The sequence below is a fragment of the Gopherus flavomarginatus genome, chromosome 9 (assembly GCF_025201925.1).
Source record: "Gopherus flavomarginatus isolate rGopFla2 chromosome 9, rGopFla2.mat.asm, whole genome shotgun sequence".
Classification (NCBI taxonomy): domain Eukaryota; kingdom Metazoa; phylum Chordata; order Testudines; family Testudinidae; genus Gopherus; species Gopherus flavomarginatus.
Window position 1 is genome coordinate 40,409,183 of NC_066625.1, and position 17,274 is coordinate 40,426,456.

Sequence of the window (17,274 nt, forward strand, 5' to 3'; positions counted from 1 at the left end):
TCCACATCCTTCTTGTAGTGTGGAGCCCAAAACTGGACACAGTACTCGAGATGAGGCCTCAGCAATGCCGAATAGAGGGGAATGATCATGTCCTTCATTCCATCCATCTTTTGCCATTATCTTTTGAATCTTCTCATGTTTCCCTTTCATAAAATCAATGAGTCGCCCTCCCTTGGAGGGCATCACTGATGTTCCCTGGGGCCAGCCAATGAGTCTCCCTCCTGTAGAGGGTATCATTGGTGCACCCTGGGGCACGCCAATGAGTTCCCCCCCCCCATGGAGGGTATCGTTGACGCATTCTGGGGCAATTCATAAGACATTGGTTCCCGCTTCCTGAAACCCTCTTAAGCAGCGCTTCAGGGGAGACTGACTGAACACACCCTTTACTCAGTTTACTGCAGCACACGCTTTGGTGCTAAGTACCTGGCAGGACAGCCTTCGCCTCCAGCGATCCCTGCACCCCAGCAATCACTGAACAAACACAGTCCCGTTCAGTCCTCTTGCCTTTGTGTCCTATATGTGGTTTGTATTAAAAAAGGGGTGTGGAGCGGTGCTTCAGAGAGTCCCAAACCAAGGTGTGTGCTAGAGGTGGTAAGTAAAAAGGTACTCACCTCTATTTCTGGTTGTGAGAAACTCTCTGAGGATTCCTGATCAGATCCTGCTTGCAGTGCCAAAACTGTTAGGCAAAAAGATTCTTTTTCCCAAGAATCAGGCACGCACAGACAATATTGAAGGGGGTTTATTTATGGTACTGGGAAGACAGACAAGCAGCTTCAAAAATATGGCACCACTGTGGCCAGTTATATACATTCTTTTATCAATTCATTTGCATTTATCTGTACATACAGAGACAGACGTTGTTACAAGTCGAGAAAGAACCCTGAACAAAGATAAAAATAAGAACAGTACATACATATAGAGGTTATCGTAATTGCATCAAACATCTATGACTACCTTGCGGGGGAAGGAGGTGAGGGGGTAGCATTGTTCTAAGAACTGAGTTACTGGGTGGGCATTGACCATATAAGCTGAGCTAAGTTATCAGGTATTGACAGAAACTATGTCCTTGCTTCTCAGCTGTTTCTGTCTTTTCTGCTGGCTGAATTTTAACTCCTTCCTGACAGTTTCCAGTTTAACCAATTATGTATCCACTTGATGGTAGTTCTATCAAGCCCCCATTCGCCAGCTTACTTATCAGAATGCCACATGGGACTGTGTCAAAAGCCTTGCTGAAGTCCAGGTATATGATGTCCACTGCATTCCCTCATCCACCAAACCAGTTACACTGCCAAAGAGGGAAATCAAGCTGGTTTGGCATGATTTGTTCTTAGGGCTTGTCTACAATGACAATTTACAGTGCTTCAACTTTCTCGCTCAGGGGTGTGAAAAAACACCGCCCTGAGCGCAGCAAGTTTCAGCTCTGTAAAGCACCAGTGTAGACAATGCACCACCGATGGGGGCTGAGCCCCTCATGGAGATGTTATTTTTAGAGTGCTTTAGTGTTGTCAGTGTAGACTAGCCCTTAGTAAATCCATGCTGGCTGGTAGTGATCACCTCTCCATCCTCCAGGTATTAGCAAATGGGATGTTTTATACATTGCTCTAGTAGCTTCCCAGGTATTGAGGTCAGGCTGACTGGTCTATAGTTCATTCCCCGGCTCCTCCTGTTCTTTCTTTTTAAAGATGGGCACTGTGTTAGCTTTCTCCAGTGTTCTGGGACCTCTCCTGTCATCCATGAGTTTGCAAATATTATTGCCAGAAGCTCCAAGATTTCTTCAAATAATTTCTTTAGCATCCTGGGGTGAATAACATCCAGTCCCGCTGATTGTAATTCATTCAGATTGGTCAGAAGATCTCTGTCACATTCTTTACTTATCGTGATCTGCCTCCCTTCCCCTTTATTGTCTATGGTAACTTTGCTAGTTGTTCAATCACATTTTATTTTTTGTGAGAGGACAGAAGCACCTGAACTACAACTCACATAAGGCACTGCAGTAGCATATCCAAAGCAAAATATATTGTGGCAGTTTTTTTGTTTGCTTGGATGTTTTGGTTTTTTTGATAGAAATTAAAAAAAAATAAATCCCCCAAAAGCAGTCACTTTCAATGACCAGTTTCATATAGTCAGACCCCAATTTCTGTTTTGATGGAAAATTTCCACCCAGCCCTAGCCTTGAGGTTGTTGAGAATCTTAATTAGCCAGCATTTGTGAAGAGCTGTGCAACCCTCTTTTGGGGGAAGGAGATGGTCAGATTAATGAAAGATCCAAGCCAGCAGGTATTCAGGTGTCAACACCCTTGCACTAATAGTGCCCCTTAAACTGTGTGCATTTCAAGTGCCATCAGCCTGGGACAGAATGGAGAATGGGTGACTATAGAAAGCAGAACTCAGAACTCCCAGTTTGACCCCCTTTCCTTGGAGCACTGTTGTACAAGTGCTGTCTTGTGACATCTCCCTCACTTTCCAGCTGTAGTGGGATACTTAGATGGTAGTATCTATACCTAGAAACTTGTTTCTATATATTGGTGTTGGGGGTGGGAGGGGAGGTGGATTGTGCATGCAAAAATCTGCCTACACATGGAGGCCAAGTTTGAAAATCCAGCCCCACTGTGATGGGCATGAGATGGAAATGGACCATGCTGCCATCTGTCAGTACAACCTATGAGGTGTAATTAAAAGAGTTACTCTGAGCAAGGAGGGTTTTTTAAATTCTTTTGTTATTCTGTCCCTTTCCCCCCAAAGGCAGAGATTGTTCTTCTAGGTTTTCATAGGAGGGGGACATCCCCATGGTTCTTCTGGGGTCTGATACATTGAAGTGCTCAGAATCTCCTAAGGGCTGCAGAGCGCATTGCAGGATTGTGCCCGCTAGTTAGTGACTCCTTTGATAAACATCTTCCAGACAGAGCTGCCAATGGTAGTCCTTTGCTGACTCTCTCCTTCCCTTTCATGCAGCAAGGCAGAAAACACTGTAGGTCCTTGTACCTATTCGGTTCTGGGAAGTGGGAGGGGAGGGTGGAGGCCCAACCACTGCTAAAGGATCCCCCCCCCCCCAGCGTAAGGGGAGGATCTACAGGACCTCAAAACCCAACTGAGTTCGAGGGACAACTAATAAAAGAACACAGACAGGAGTGCGGTCAGAGGATCAAAAGAAGGGAGCCTGACGGGGACACCAAGCAGAGAACCCCGGACAGCGCCCACTGCTCCTCGAAGGCGTCAAAGGAGCCAGTGGATGCCGCCTAGAGGAACTCTGCCTGGATGCGTGAACGAACAGAGGATTGGAAACAAGCCCCATACTCACAGGAGTCTCCATCGGCCAACCTCCTCTCCCTCGTTGCGTAGATAGCCATTTTAGCCAGGGCAAGGAGGAGGTTGACCAGGACGTCCTGCGACTTTGTGGGGCCAGGGATAGGGAGTGCATGGAGAAGGAGTTGAGGGGAAAAGTGCAACCAGAAACGTAATAGGATGTTGGTGAGGAGCCGGTGTAGGGGCTGCAACCTGACGCACTCTGAGTAAACATGCACCAGGGTCTCCCTCACGCCGCAGAAGTGGCAGGTGTCTGGGACAGGGGTAAACCGCAGCAAATACATGCCCGTGCTCACGGTCCCATGAAGGAGCCACCAACTGATATCCCCGGCGGGCCTCGGGACCAGGGTAGAGTAGAGGCTGGCCCACCGGGTGTAGGTCCTGGTAGCAGGGTGGTCACCTGCTCCTGCCTTAAAAGGCTGAAAACAGCCCTGGGGAGAGGGCTGTGGCAGGAAGGGAAAAGCGGGGCTGATTAGGGAAAACCACCTCAGCAGGGGGCAATGTCCCAATCAGGCCAAGGCTGGCTTAATGAGGGCCAAGCTGGCCCTTATAAGAAGGCTAGGGCCTGAAGCCAGAGATAGACTCTAGCTTTGAGAAGGAGGGACTTGGCTGCAGGGAGTTGAGAAAAGGTACTTGGAGTGGAGGAGACCTGGGGGAAGGCCAAGGTAGCTGGGGTGGTCTGGCCTGGAAACCCCCCAGGCTCTGGCCTAGTGGAAGGCCAATTAGGTACTGGAGTTGCAGGGGACAGTCCATGGGTAGGTAGAGGCAGCAGGTCCAAACCCCCCTTGCCTATAATGAGTGGCTTTCATACTGCAGTCTGCCCCAGTGAGTGGGGGCTAGATGGTCACTGGTAGTAGCCTGTGACTGAGGCAAGGTGGGGATAGAGGGTTGGGTGTTCCCCTGAGTGGGGAGACCCTGAGACTCTGGGGGTATTGCTAGGGGGCAGCACCCCAAAGACAAGGGGCACCAGGTTCTGGAAGGGACATGGGGGCCAGTGGCAGAAGGATACTGGCCTGCAGAGGGTGCTCTGGAGGCTAGAAATGCTAATTCCCTGAGACGACCAGCAGGAGGTGCTGCAGTGGTGAGTCATGCACTGAGACAGTCCTGCAGAAAACAGGAGCTGCTATTTTTATTTTTGTTTGCCAGATATTGATATTTCCCCTCATGTTTCTGATGAAGCTTTAAATAATGTCTTCCCTATTTCCTCTTATTTTAAACAAATACATCTATGATGCTGGCAGAGCCATGCGGTAAGCTAACAGACAAAAAATCTGCAAAAGAATTGCATGAATCCCTCAACTTGTTTTTTATTAGGTCCTACATAACCTGTGGTCAGTGTGTTTGCACACTATTTTCCAGTTACAACGTTGGAATATATGTGGCTTCCTTGAAGTAAGTGTTCAGCATAGAGCTGGTTTTAGTCTAAACAGTATTTCATTGGCAAAAAGCTGTTTTGACTAAAACAAATATCTTTTGTGTGGGAAAAACTGTTTTGTTTTTGGCAAAAAAATTGCAAGGGAAAAATATTTTGAAGTGAAAAGGTTCATTCTGGAGAACATTGTTTTTGAAAATTTCAGAAGAGCTCAGAATCTTAAACTAAAATGGGTTTCTCATTTTTATAGTTTAATATTTTTTCCTGACATGATAGTAGTAGTAGTAGTATGTACAATGTGCTACTGACATGCTCATGAAATAATATGAAAATAAATGTCTAAATGAAACTTCAAAATCACAAATTTTCTAAAACCAAAACTCTTCAGAATTTGCATTTTGCAGAGAATCCTAAATCTTTTTCATTGTGATTTTGAAATGAAAACAAATGTCAAACTGTCAATATTTCCTCTGCAATGGAAATTTGAGTTTTGCACAGCTCTAACTTAGCTGCCATGCTGCATTACACTCTGGAGACGAATGCAGGTCAAAAGGCCATATACACCTAGCTGCCCTCAAAGTATTTGGCTCTGATCATGCATTGGGCCCTGCTTGGCCCAGGCTAGGTCCCAGTTGGCATTCTAAACTGCTTGCTAGCCCTGCAGTGGGGATATGCTCAGGTCGATCCTGGCACATTAGCAGTTGCTGGTACAATATTAGGGTTTCATCTAGCAAGTAACAAACTGTCCACAGTGTGAGCAGCCAGCATCTACCTCTCAGTGGGTCGCTTCCCAGCCATCCCTGGCTCAGAACTGAGGGAATGCTCAGCATGTGTTGTCATGTTTTGCTGTGAGATAGTGGGGGAAGTGCCAGGTGAAAGACTAGCTACTCTGTGCTTCTCTCTAGGCAACATCTGGGCCCACCAATCCCTTAGCTTTACCAAGGAATAGCCCCTCTAATCCTTGGGCTGGGCCCCCAGCTCCTGGAGGCATGTGACTACAGGAGAAGTGCAACTCCCTTTTCCCTTTTAAGTGACAGTTATAGTCCTTGTGCTTGGGCCCATGACCAGCTTGTAGCCAATGCAGCAGCATCTGCCTGAGTCTGCAGGTAGCTGGGAGGAGTAAACTGCTCTATGCAACTCTTTAAGGTGTCAACAGCTTCTGGGGCATGGCAGGGAAAAGACTCCTTTTACTGCCCTGGCTCTCCTGAGGGGAGTGGGGGGAACCATCACTCCAAGTGGGGGTGGAGTCCCAGGGGGTCTAGGGCCCCAGCTTGTTTTCATGTGTCCGGTGGCACACGCAAAGGGGGAGGGGTTGGCATGCTCTCCTGGCAGGGATTGTCCCGCTGGGTTAGTAGGCCCTGCAGAGCAACCCCTCCCCGTTGCATGCCCATGGCCCCTCAGACCCAGAAGGCAAATGGGGGTGGGGCTGATAATTGCCCTTCTCATGGAGCCCTGGGTGTGATGTTTTTCCCCATCTACCTGCCCCCTCTGTTGCATAGTGAGGAAGAGGAGATGGCCCAGGTTACTTCCCTCCAGCCTCAGCCATCACATCTGAATCGAGAATTCCCTGTTTATTTCATAAGCCATGGCTGAGTATTTTCCCATGGGACCTCTCCAAGGGGTGTCAGATCCACTCCACCACACATCTTAACTGTAGCCTGCAGCTGGTGATTCATGGAGATGTCAGGATTTCAGTCAGCTTTACTGCTGCCAAGGGGGGCAGATACTGCTCTTATATCCACTAGCCAAGGGTGTGCTGTCCTTAGCACTCTCACCTTCACCCATGGAGCCACAGCCAGAGAGGAGGGTCATTTTAGAGAGATCTTTATTGCGCTCTCTATGTTTCAGCCACATAGTTCTGAGAATAACAATGTGAGGAGGATACAGCGATATTGCTCTAGCTCTTATGGTGATAGTATTAGCAAAACACACTGGGAAAGAGAGCTTTAAGTATCTGAGGAAACTGCTGTACAGCACCCTGCCCTTCACCTATAGAACAGCTGGCTCAGGCTGCCCTTTCCCTATAGAACTGCTGGACTTTTCATAGGTGCCTGGGACAGCAGGGGCTATAGCCCATATCCTGGTCCCTCCCCTGCTCCCAGTACATATGGCAAAGTTCTGATGTCATATCCATGGCAGTACAGCTCAGTTACTCACTCTCCCTCATCTCTTGTCTTCCCAGCTCTCTTCCTCCCATGCACTGGGGGGGAGGGGTCTGTGCTTAGCCCCATTTGGACATGAGCATGAAGAGACGATTGGTGGTCTGGGCTGTGATTTTTTTTTTCCTCTCACTCTTACAGTGGGGCAGGTTCTCAGCTGATCTCCACAGAGCTTTGACAATTGACACCAGCTAAGGATCTGACCCATTAACTTCATGGGAAAAGTGAGTCAAGGATCAGACAGTTATATGGTGTAACTGATTCACCATGTGTAGGATTGCAGGATTGGGCCCTTCAATCACAATTATCCTCCTAAGTGCTGAGGACTCCCTGCAATACACTGAGCATCCTTGACTCAAGAGCATTGAGGAGACTCAGATTCTAGCAGGACTAGGCCTTTTGGGGAAACGAAAGAAATAGAAGTGTGGAAAAGCTTCATAATACTCACACATGCACCTCAGTCTAAAGGTCACTGCTGGAAGCCCAGCCTCTGCCTCAGCTCAACCATATGCTCATCCTCTGCTACCTACAAAGCATAGAATCATAGAAGATTAGGATTGGAAGAGACCTCAAGAGGTCATCTAATCCAACCCCCTGCTCAAAGCAGGACCAACCCCAACTAGATCATCCCAGCCAGGGCTTTGTCATGTCACCATCTAGTGGTGTGAACTGCACCAGCTACCCCTGCCCCCAGTGCAATCCAAAGAGAGCATCTCAGGATGTGGAGTCTCAGGGCAGCAATAAGAGAGAGGACATTGGCTGAAGACCAGCTAAAGGGGTTTGCTGTGGGTTGGGTCCATCCTTCCTTTCCCTCTTCCCACAGATCATGATCATCTTCTTATAGTCATCTCAACTGGCTGCTCCCCCAGAGACTAGCATGGTTTTCCATTCAGCCATTCACCCTTAGGCTCTTATTAATATGAAGATGGTATTCTAGAATCATAGAAATGTGGGGCTCGAATGGACCTTGAGAGGTCATTAAATTGAACCCCTTGCACTGAGATCAAGTAAACTTAGACCATTCCTGACAGGGGTTTGTCCAGCCTGTGCTTAAAAATGTCCAATGATGGGGATTCCACAACCTCCCTTGGTAGGGTGACCAGATGTCCCAATTTTATAGGGACAGTCCTGATTTTTTTGAGTCTTTTTCTTGTACAGGCTCCTATTACTCCCACCCTCTGTCCTGATTTTTTCACACTTGCTGTCTGGTCACCCTATCCCTTGGAGCCTGTTCCAGAACTTAACTCCCCTTATAGCTAAAAGTCTTCCCTTATGTCTAACCTAAATCTCCCTTACTGCAGATTTAAGCATCTTACATGGGGGGAGGAATAGCTCAGTGGTTTGCACATTGGCCTGCTAAACCCAGGGTTGTGAGTTCAATCCTTGAGGGGGCCATTTGGGGATTTAGTTGGGGATTGGTCCTACTTTGAGCAGGGGGCTAGATTAGACAATCTCCTGAGGTCCCTTTGAACCCTAATAAGCTATAATTCTGTTTAGTTTTTTTTACTATCCTACCTTCTGAGGACATGAAGAATAATTGATTATTGTCCTCTTTATAACAGCTTTTAACCTATTTGAAAGGTCTTGCTTTGAGCAGGAGATTGGACTAGATGACCTCCTGAGGTCTCTTCCAACCCTAATCTTCTATGATTCCATGAAAACTGTTCTCAGTCCCCACCTCCCTCTATCTTATTTTCTCATGTCCAGGTTTTTTACCTTTCTGCACAGGGCAGGTTTGCTAAAGCTGCGATCATTTTAGTTGCTCTGCTCTAGACTCTCTCCAGTTTGCCAAATCTTCCTTAAAGTGTGGTGCCAGAACAGAACACAGTGCTCCAGCTGAGGCCTGCCCGGTGCTGAGTGCCTTCCACATGACACTCCTGTTTGTCCACCTCAGAATGATGTTAGACTTTTCACAGCTGCATCACACTGACTTGTATTCAATTTGTGATCCAGTATAACTTCCAGGCCCTTTTCAGCAATGACTGTCTAGCTAGTTATTCCCCATGTTGTAGCTGTGCATTTGATTTTTCCTTCCTAAGTGAAGTATTTTGCACTTTGTTTTTATTGAATTTCATCTTGTAGATTTCAGGACAGTTCTCTGAATTTTTCAAGGTAGTCTTGAATTCTAATCCTGCTGTCCCAAGTGCTTGCAACATCTCTGAGCTTTGTTTCATCTGCAAATTTTATAAGCATCCTCTTCACTCCCATTACCTGTCACTAATGAAAATATTGAATAGTAGTGAATCCAGGACTGACCTCTGCAAGACCGACCACTGCAGGGCACAGTAAACATGCCTGCCCAGTTTGACAGTGAACCATTGATAACTCCTTTGAGAATGATCTTTCAACCAATTGTGCACCCACCATATAGTAATTTTATGTAGACCATATTTGCCTATGAGAATGTCATGTGAGATGGTGTCAAAAGCCTAACTAAAATCAAGATATATCATGTCTACTGCTCCCCCATGCATCCACTAGGCCAGTAACCCTCTCAAAGAATGAAATTAGGTTGGTTTGGCATGATTTATTCTTGGCAAAACCATGCTGGCTATTCCTTACAATCATATTATCATCTAGGAGCTTACAAACTGACTGAGTAATAATTTGAAAGGAAGCACCTGATTGGTTGATGAAGGTGCCAGCTGTTTAGCCATCTGGTATTACCATTCAGAGGTGAACTTAGGTCCCCTAATGAAGGTAGATGAAAGGATGTTATTGGCTTCTACCTGAACCAAACCTCTGGATCTGTTCCAGGGTTCACCCATCATTGCACACTGTACAACTAATAAAAAATAGTTTAAAGCTGGGTCATGCCAGATAGGGGTTATTGCACCAGTGTTGCCATTAATCCTGAAACAGCACAATCATTCCAAAGATGAGTTGAAATCAACCCCTGCCTGCAGATCTGAACACTTTACACTTGCAGGTGCGGTTGGGATCCTGGATCAGGTTTCCCAGCCGGCTTGTTTAATACAGTTGGCTGAACCAAGCACCTGTTCCTGAATGCCACCAAACTAGGGGGTGAAGGAAGGTTTGAAAGTCACATCTGGCTTCTGCATCTCAGCCCCAGCTTTGATTAGTGCCTCAGACAGCTCCCAGCAGCTCAGTGCATGCGTGACACTATGTCAATATAAATGATACAGAAATACAAAGAAACCTTTGGCATTTCCCTTAACAGTAAAGGAAAATGACTAAACAGAGCATGCAAGCCCAGAGATGTGACTCCAGAAGAGTGCCTCCATCATTGCTCCCCATCCCTGCAGCAACACGGTAAATGATCACAAGCTTTTCTCCAGCCTTGGAGGAATTGGCTTGGGCTTCCTTGTTGCAGTGTTTGGCTCCAAGCTTACTGGTTGCAAGATTGTTTCTGAGCAGATCTTCCACTGTGTTCTCTGAATTGGCCAATGCCACGTTGACTGACACCTCGCGAGTACCAACCTCGTTGGTGGCCAGGCAGGTGTAGGTCCCTTCCTCTTGGTTGCTGAAGTTGGGGATGACCAGGGTGCCATTCTTGAAGAGCAGAAAGCTCTCTGCATTCTGCTTGGAGCCCCCAGCAGATAGATCATTCCCATCTCTTTCCACATTGGGCTCATTTATCTCTGTTTCTTGGCTGGAGGTCTGGATCTCCCACCTAATCTCTGGCTGGGGGCTGCCTGTGACACTGCAGTGCAGCATGAGCATGAGCCCATCATATAGCATGGTGTTGGCCAGGTTGGGGTGGTACGTCAGCTGAACAGAGGGAGGTGTACATTGAAGGTTAGGGATCTTCCCCAATGGGATGCCTCTGAGGCTGTCCGGGGCTGCACAGCTGATGGAGTCCCTCTTGGGGATGGAGATCAGGGTGTTCTCAGCCCAGGTCTTCAGCCACAGGAGCCCGCAGGTGCAGTTCAATGGGTTGTTGTAGATCTGCAACTGGGACAGTGAACTCATGGCATCAAAAGTGCCCTGGGCGATGGTGGTGAACTTGTTGTCATTGATCCACAGGGACCTCAGGTTTTTCAGGGTGTGGAAGGCCTCCCAGGGTAGCTTCACAAGCTGGTTGTTGTTCATCTTCAGCAGCTGCAGGGCACTGAGGTTGTACAGATCCCCCCAGGGGAAGTCTACAAGCTGGTTATGGCTGAGGTCTATGTTTTTCAAATGCAGCAGCCTGGCAAAGGTGCCTTCCTCAATGGCACAGATTTCATTATGCGCCAGCCACAGTGACTGTACCTGGGTGACATCCAGAAAGGAGCTCTGCTGTAGGGAGGTGATCTTGTTGGCAGACAGGGTGAGGGTGGTCACATTGGAGGGCAGCCCTGTGGGAACCGCCTGGAGACCTCTGTAAGCACATTCTGCCAGCTGGCGGCCATATTTTTTTTCTACACAAGTGCAGGGCTCCGGGCAGCCCTGGCTCACCGCAAAGAAAGTTGCAATCCACAGGCAGAGAAATGGACCCATCATTTCTCCTGTGGAAAAAGAGACCAAGATTGCAACAAATTATTTTGCATGCATCTTTTCTCTAAGACCTCACTGCTTCTCTCCTCTGGACCAGGGGCAGCTCTAGGCATCAGCAAAACAAGCAGGTGCTTGGGGTGGCAAATTACCAGGAGCAGCATAATGTTGGGGCTCCAGCTTTGACCTGAGGCAGTGTCCTGGGCTAGATCCTGACCACTCTTTGTTCTCTTACCGGGTGCCGCCAGGGCTGTGCAGCAGGGCAGGGGGAGCCGGCTCAGTGGGGAGTGTGTCCCTGCCGCTCTCCCACGAGCAGTGGCCAGCCCCCCTCAGGCAGGAGCGACAGCTAGGCTGGGTAGCCCTCCAGCAGCGTGACTTGGTCCGATCCGCACGGACCACATGAGCTCTGGGGTTGGCGCTGATGTCCTGCCTATGCCAAGGCCTCCGGTGCAGGGGCAGCCCTAGCTCTGCCCAGGCACACAGCGCCCAGCTCACTCTTTGGCCGGACCAGTAAGTAAATGAGTACGCTAGTAAGAAATTGTTTTATTTCACTAACTACAAATTCTCTTGTTTCGCTTTTTTTAAAATTTTAAACAGTCAAAAACAAAACAAAAAAAATTGCAAAGTGCAAACATGTAAAAGCCCCCAAAAAGGGGGGAGAGCGAATTTTTTTTTTTGCTTGGGGAGGCAAAAAACCTAGAGCCGGCCCTGCTCTGGACTGTAGGTTGGAGCAGCATTTTCCCCTCTGGTTTTTATTTAGCCAATCAACCCAAGGAACAGCAGATGATTACAATACCACACATGGCTAGCTATAATTGTTTAAACGATAAATGTGATGAAAAGAGGATTTAAATCTGATCTGAATAAGGTATTTACATTCTAACAATAATAGATCCTTAGAATCCAGTGACAGATCTTTAGAATCCATACATATTATAGCTCCTAAATAACTGAAGATCTGAGCTTTATGTTGACTAAGCCCTAACATAACAGGGCCTGGATCTCAGCTGGGTCCCCTAGCTGCCACTGGAGTACAAATAGTTAATAATACATAGAGCAAAATCAGCTCAGATTTCCCTCTGCTCCAGTTTCACAAGCGGACTTGGATATCTTTTTTCCTACATGCAGTTTTAGCTGCTGCCTTCTTTCTCTCTCCTTATCATTTATAAGCAGATTTTTGTTGGCAAATATATATATCTGCAATGTCATGATTACTGTAAGGCAGTGGTCCCCAACCTTTTTCATCTGGCGGGCGGCGGACGACGAGCCACTAAGGACCATGGCCGGCAGATGAGCATCTGCCAAAATCCCCCCGAGAAGCAGCAACATCAATAGGGTCACCGCCAAAATGCCACTGAGAAGCAGCGTCATCCAGAGGCGTCTGCTGAAATGCTGCCGAAGATCAGCAGCATTTTGGCGGTGAAGCCTCTGGATGACGCTGCTTCTCAGCGGCATTTCGGCAGATGCTCATCCGCTGGACAATACGGAGGCACATATAGATGCCCTGGCAGGTGCCATGGAGCCCATGGGCACTGCATTGGGGACCACTGCTGTAAGGTTTGCAGAATGATTTCGGGTAATGCAAAAGATGGAGCTAATTTGACAAACTGTGAGACAGCATGAGACCAAGAAAGCATAAGATTCAATGGGTATTATCACAAGATGGGTGCGAGGAATTGGCTCCAGTCTGCATCTCTCTGTTGGAGAGAGAAATGTGAAAGAACAGTAAAGATTTCACATTAATCTGATGACATTTTCTGCTCTAGTCGATGCATTTCTGGGCCTGGCAGAAGGCCTGGATGCAGAAGGTCTGACTACACTAGGAACTAGGCTGTGATTTTTCTTCCTCACATACACATACTCGTGCTAGCTCCATGAGAGCTAGCGCAAGTATAAATAACAGCGGTGCCATGGTGGCACAGGTAGCAGATGCAGAAGCATGGCTTGGCCGCACTGAATACATACCCACCAGTTTCAGTCAGGTTTGTACCTGGTATGGCTCAACCTGTGCCTCTGCTGCCACTCCCCATGCTACCGCAGCCACGCTGCTATTGCTACTCATGCCAGCTAGATGAGAGCCAGTGTGAGCATGGCTACACAAGTAGGGGCATTCCACCATTAGCTGGTTGTGTACATGTTGCAGTGGCCCAGCTAACCGAAGTGCCTCTACATAATGAAGTGAAGTTTCTACCAGAGATGGGCAGGACATTTTTCTCAAAACAGTTTTTTCCATGAAAAATGTCCTTTTTGTCTAAATTTACACACAAAGGGATCTTGATGAAATTTGTTTAGTAAAACCCACAAAACAAAACATTTTGATGCTCTTACATAGCACTTTTCATCAGTAGTGCTCACAGTGTTTTACAAAGGAGGGCAGTATTATCCCCATTTTTACAGCTGGGAAAACTGAGGCATGGGGTGGGGCCATGACAAACCCAAGGTCACCCCGCAGGCTAGGAGCCTGTTGCAACATTTTCAGTATGAAATGTTTTGATTTTTTTCATTCAGAATTACTTTTTGACATTATATTCTTGGGGGTGAGTGTATAAAATAGCATTTTAAAAGGTTGAAATTGGAATGCAATGACTTGGCATGCATTTCATTTAAATGGGAAATTTCTTCTTCTTTTTTTTTCATTTTAGAAGAGAAAAGATTTTTACATTGTGGAATTTCCCACAAAAATGGAAAATCCAGTTCCCCCCCTCCCTCCACTGATTACACACTCGTAACCAAAATATCAAAGACAATTAAACTAACAAGACTCTGTAGCAGTACAAGTCTTTGCCATTTTGAATCATTTCTTTAAAAATATAAGCACTGCCTGAACAAAAATCAGCACTAAATGGCCAAACCCGGGTCCATGAGCAGAAGAGTCCTGTGAATGGATGCTCTGCCACTGCTGGTGTATGGACTCGTTAGGTCAGGGGTCAGCAATCTTTCAGACATGGCGTGCCAAATCTTCATTTATTCACTCTATTTGAATGTTTCGTGTGTTGTTAATACATTTTAACATTTTTAGAAGGTCTCTTTCTATAAGTCTATAATATATAACTAAACTATTGTTGTATGTAAAGTGAATAGGGTTTTTAAAATGTTTAAGAAGCTTCATTTAAAATTAAAACGCAGAGCCCTCTGGACTGGGCAGTATGAGTGCCACTGAAAATCAGCTCGCGTGCCACCTTCGGCACATGTGCCATAGGTTGCCTACCGCTGCCTTAGATCAACTCCTGCATACAAGCATTAGGGTACTCAGGCCAAAACTGCTACAGTAACAGAGTAGCAAATGCAATGATCCTCTGCTCAAACACCCTGCTCCCCTGCACAGTGTGATTGAGTCCCAGTGAATCTATGCTGGGCGTGGCCCCTCCAGTCTCCAGGGGGCTGCATTCCAGCATAGAGAGTTTGTGTGGAGCCCCCTACATTGCCTCTCCTCTACCTGACCCTCCTGCAGTGGCTTTTCAAGCCATATGGAATCTGGCTGTGTACGGAGCCCAGGACTGACCCTTTACTTTCTCGTCAAAAGGCCCAATCCTGTAGTCTTTCCTGAGACAAAATTAATGCACTTCTTTGGGTCTGTAGCCTAAAGAAGAATTGTGGGTTCAGACCTGTCTGGGATTCCAAGTCCCATGTTCACATCTGATAACTAGCCTACCTGTAAATGCTGGTGGGGCTAGGCAGTCTGTTGCAAGGTGTATGTTAGCCCAGGCTGAAACGCTGCCCAGTTTCTGAGGCATGGGCTAAGAGTACAACTGGTCACAAATGTTTGTGTGCTGTCTTTGCTTGACTGTCCAGCATTAGACAGTATATTGCAATCTGCCTAAGAACCCACTAAGTGGGGATGTTCCCAGAGTGTGTGTGTAGGGGGAAGGGAGGGGATTGGAAGCAATATTTGGAACATGGCTGTATTGCTTCAAAACCTGGCTTTTGTCTGCTTCCCATTTCCCATCCCCCTTTCCACTTCCTAGCCTCCCACAGCTCAAGCCTTATGCTTTGCTCAGCTGTTGTTAAGAATGTGTCTGGATGTTGTTGTTGGTATTTGCCTCTCCAGTCCTGGCCTGTGGATTTTTTTTTTCTCCGCCCCCTCCTGGCCCCTTGGGCCAAGAAGAATGCTTTCTTCTAACATTCAGTGCATCCACTCTTCTGCTCAGTCTTGCCAGGAGGATCCTGAGGAGTTTGCAGGTACAGTACTTGACAGCAATACAGGGCTCCACCCAGCTCAAACAAACACAGGCCTGTGCTCTCCTACCCTCAGGCTTTGACAAACATGACTTTTTAAAATTGAAACATCCATGGCTTCAGTTTCCAGTAAATAAAGTCTCCCTGTTGTGCAGGGGAGTCAGAGACCTGGCTTTAAAGCCACAAGGACAATTGATTTCAGGCTCTTGTAAGGCCCGCATATCAGCTTATCAAACAGTTCTCCCCTACCGTTGGGCCTCTATCAACATCAGCCCAAGTAATGTTGCTCAGCGAGTCCTACTCAGAAATGATCTTAGAGACAAGATTTTTCTGCAGATAAATGGGCCAGTGTTTCAAATAATTACCTGTGAAAAGAAAGTTAAATGCTAATACTCTTATTTAAATGTAAAGGCTCCCATATTGATCACTTAAAAGGCGGACTGTTACCTCTTTTTGCTGCTTCCCCTTCTGGCTTCCAGAGCAAATCAGTTCAAGGCAAACTCTGTAAACATTGTTCTGGGTCCTGTCAGAGTCACACAGTCCAAAAATGTTAATAATAAAAATACCCACACAACTCTGCCGTGGCAAAAAAAAGTGCCAAAGAAAGCACAATCACCTTTTGCTGGTTGCATGCCTTAGGGAGAAGCAATAGTCTTTGCTATTGGTCCTACAACAGTTGTACCCTTATTCCTGGTGTATTTACAAACAGTTTATTTGCCCAGCATTGTCTTTGTGGATGTATGGGTAGGGAGGCCTAAAAGTACTTTTAAATGGAAGCGATGTCCTGTGAACCAGTTGAATCACTGCTCCTCAGCAGATATATATTTTTTTCTTCCCCTGGCAGGTTATAGTGCATAACATTTCGGTGTCCCACCAGGCTCATCCTGAAGACATAACTGACCACTTTATTTTCAGCAGCAAGGACCTGCCTTTCATAAGGAACTCTAGAAACTTAAATGGAAAAAGATGTCAAATTATTTTTCCCCTCCTCTTCTCGTGTGATACAGCTAGGAATCTCTTAAAGAAACAGTAAACGGCAAAACCAGCTTGTTATGAGAATTCAGGACTCCGAGCCTCTGAGCTGCAACTTCCACTCCCAGGGCAGATGTTCAGTTGATTTCTCTTTCTCTTCTCCCCCTGCCCCCCCCCTTTTCTTTTTAACAGCACCAACCCACTTAACAATCTGTATTTTTCCATGCTCTGCAATCTGAAGGAAAAATAACTCCAGGATTTTTTTAATGAATAACGGATGAAGCAAAACTCTTAAATGGCCTATTCCCCACTCTGAATCCCTAGTACTACGTAGCCAGTGCAGTTCTGCTATGAAATATATAAATTCTCATTGCCTCTGCTACTGATTTAGTGGCCAAAATGCCTGAGTCTGAGCCATACTGTCAGCCATTAGTTAGTACCTCTTCAGATCAGTAGCCGAGAACGCTATACATTAAGTTCTGAAGAGCTGATGATGCCCCTGGAGAAATCTTAGACATGCAGGGCCAGATTCTGTGATCTGGTCCAATATAAGTTACATTTCCCTGCAGTGGCTCAGCCCTTTGCACTAAGTGGGGGATTTGCCCTGGGAGAAACCAGCTTGTGGTTCTGTATTCACTCTCCCTTGAGTTTCTTGCCATAGTGTGAGCAATTTTAACTCCCTCTGGGACCCACTTTTCTGAAGGCTACTTTTGAGAGGCAATAAATTAGTGTGCTATGTCAGCTAGCCTGTGGAAGTCCTTGCCACAAGTTATTACTGAGCCCCCAAGCTTGCCAGGATTTCAAAAAAAAAAAAAAGAAAAAGTTGAGCATTTCCCACAAGTAATAATGGGAACAATCA

The 17,274-nt window shown here is 46.7% G+C and overlaps 1 protein-coding gene across 1 annotated transcript; it reads right to left on the reverse strand.

The window, feature by feature from the left end:
• Positions 1 to 7,145: 7,145 nt before the first annotated feature.
• Positions 7,146 to 16,197, reverse strand: ISLR (immunoglobulin superfamily containing leucine rich repeat). Its single transcript, XM_050968356.1, has 2 exons — positions 15,891 to 16,197; positions 7,146 to 11,281 (listed from the first exon to the last, which is right to left on the reverse strand). The coding sequence occupies exon 2, from the start codon at positions 11,274 to 11,276 to the stop codon at positions 10,008 to 10,010; it is 1,269 nt and encodes a 422-aa protein (XP_050824313.1). The 5' UTR covers positions 11,277 to 11,281; positions 15,891 to 16,197; the 3' UTR covers positions 7,146 to 10,007.
• Positions 16,198 to 17,274: the final 1,077 nt, after the last annotated feature.

Coding starts and splice junctions, on each gene's coding strand:
- ISLR (XM_050968356.1), bottom strand. CDS start 11,276: ATGATGGGTCCATTTCTCTGCCTGTGGATTGCAACTTTCTTTGCGGTG.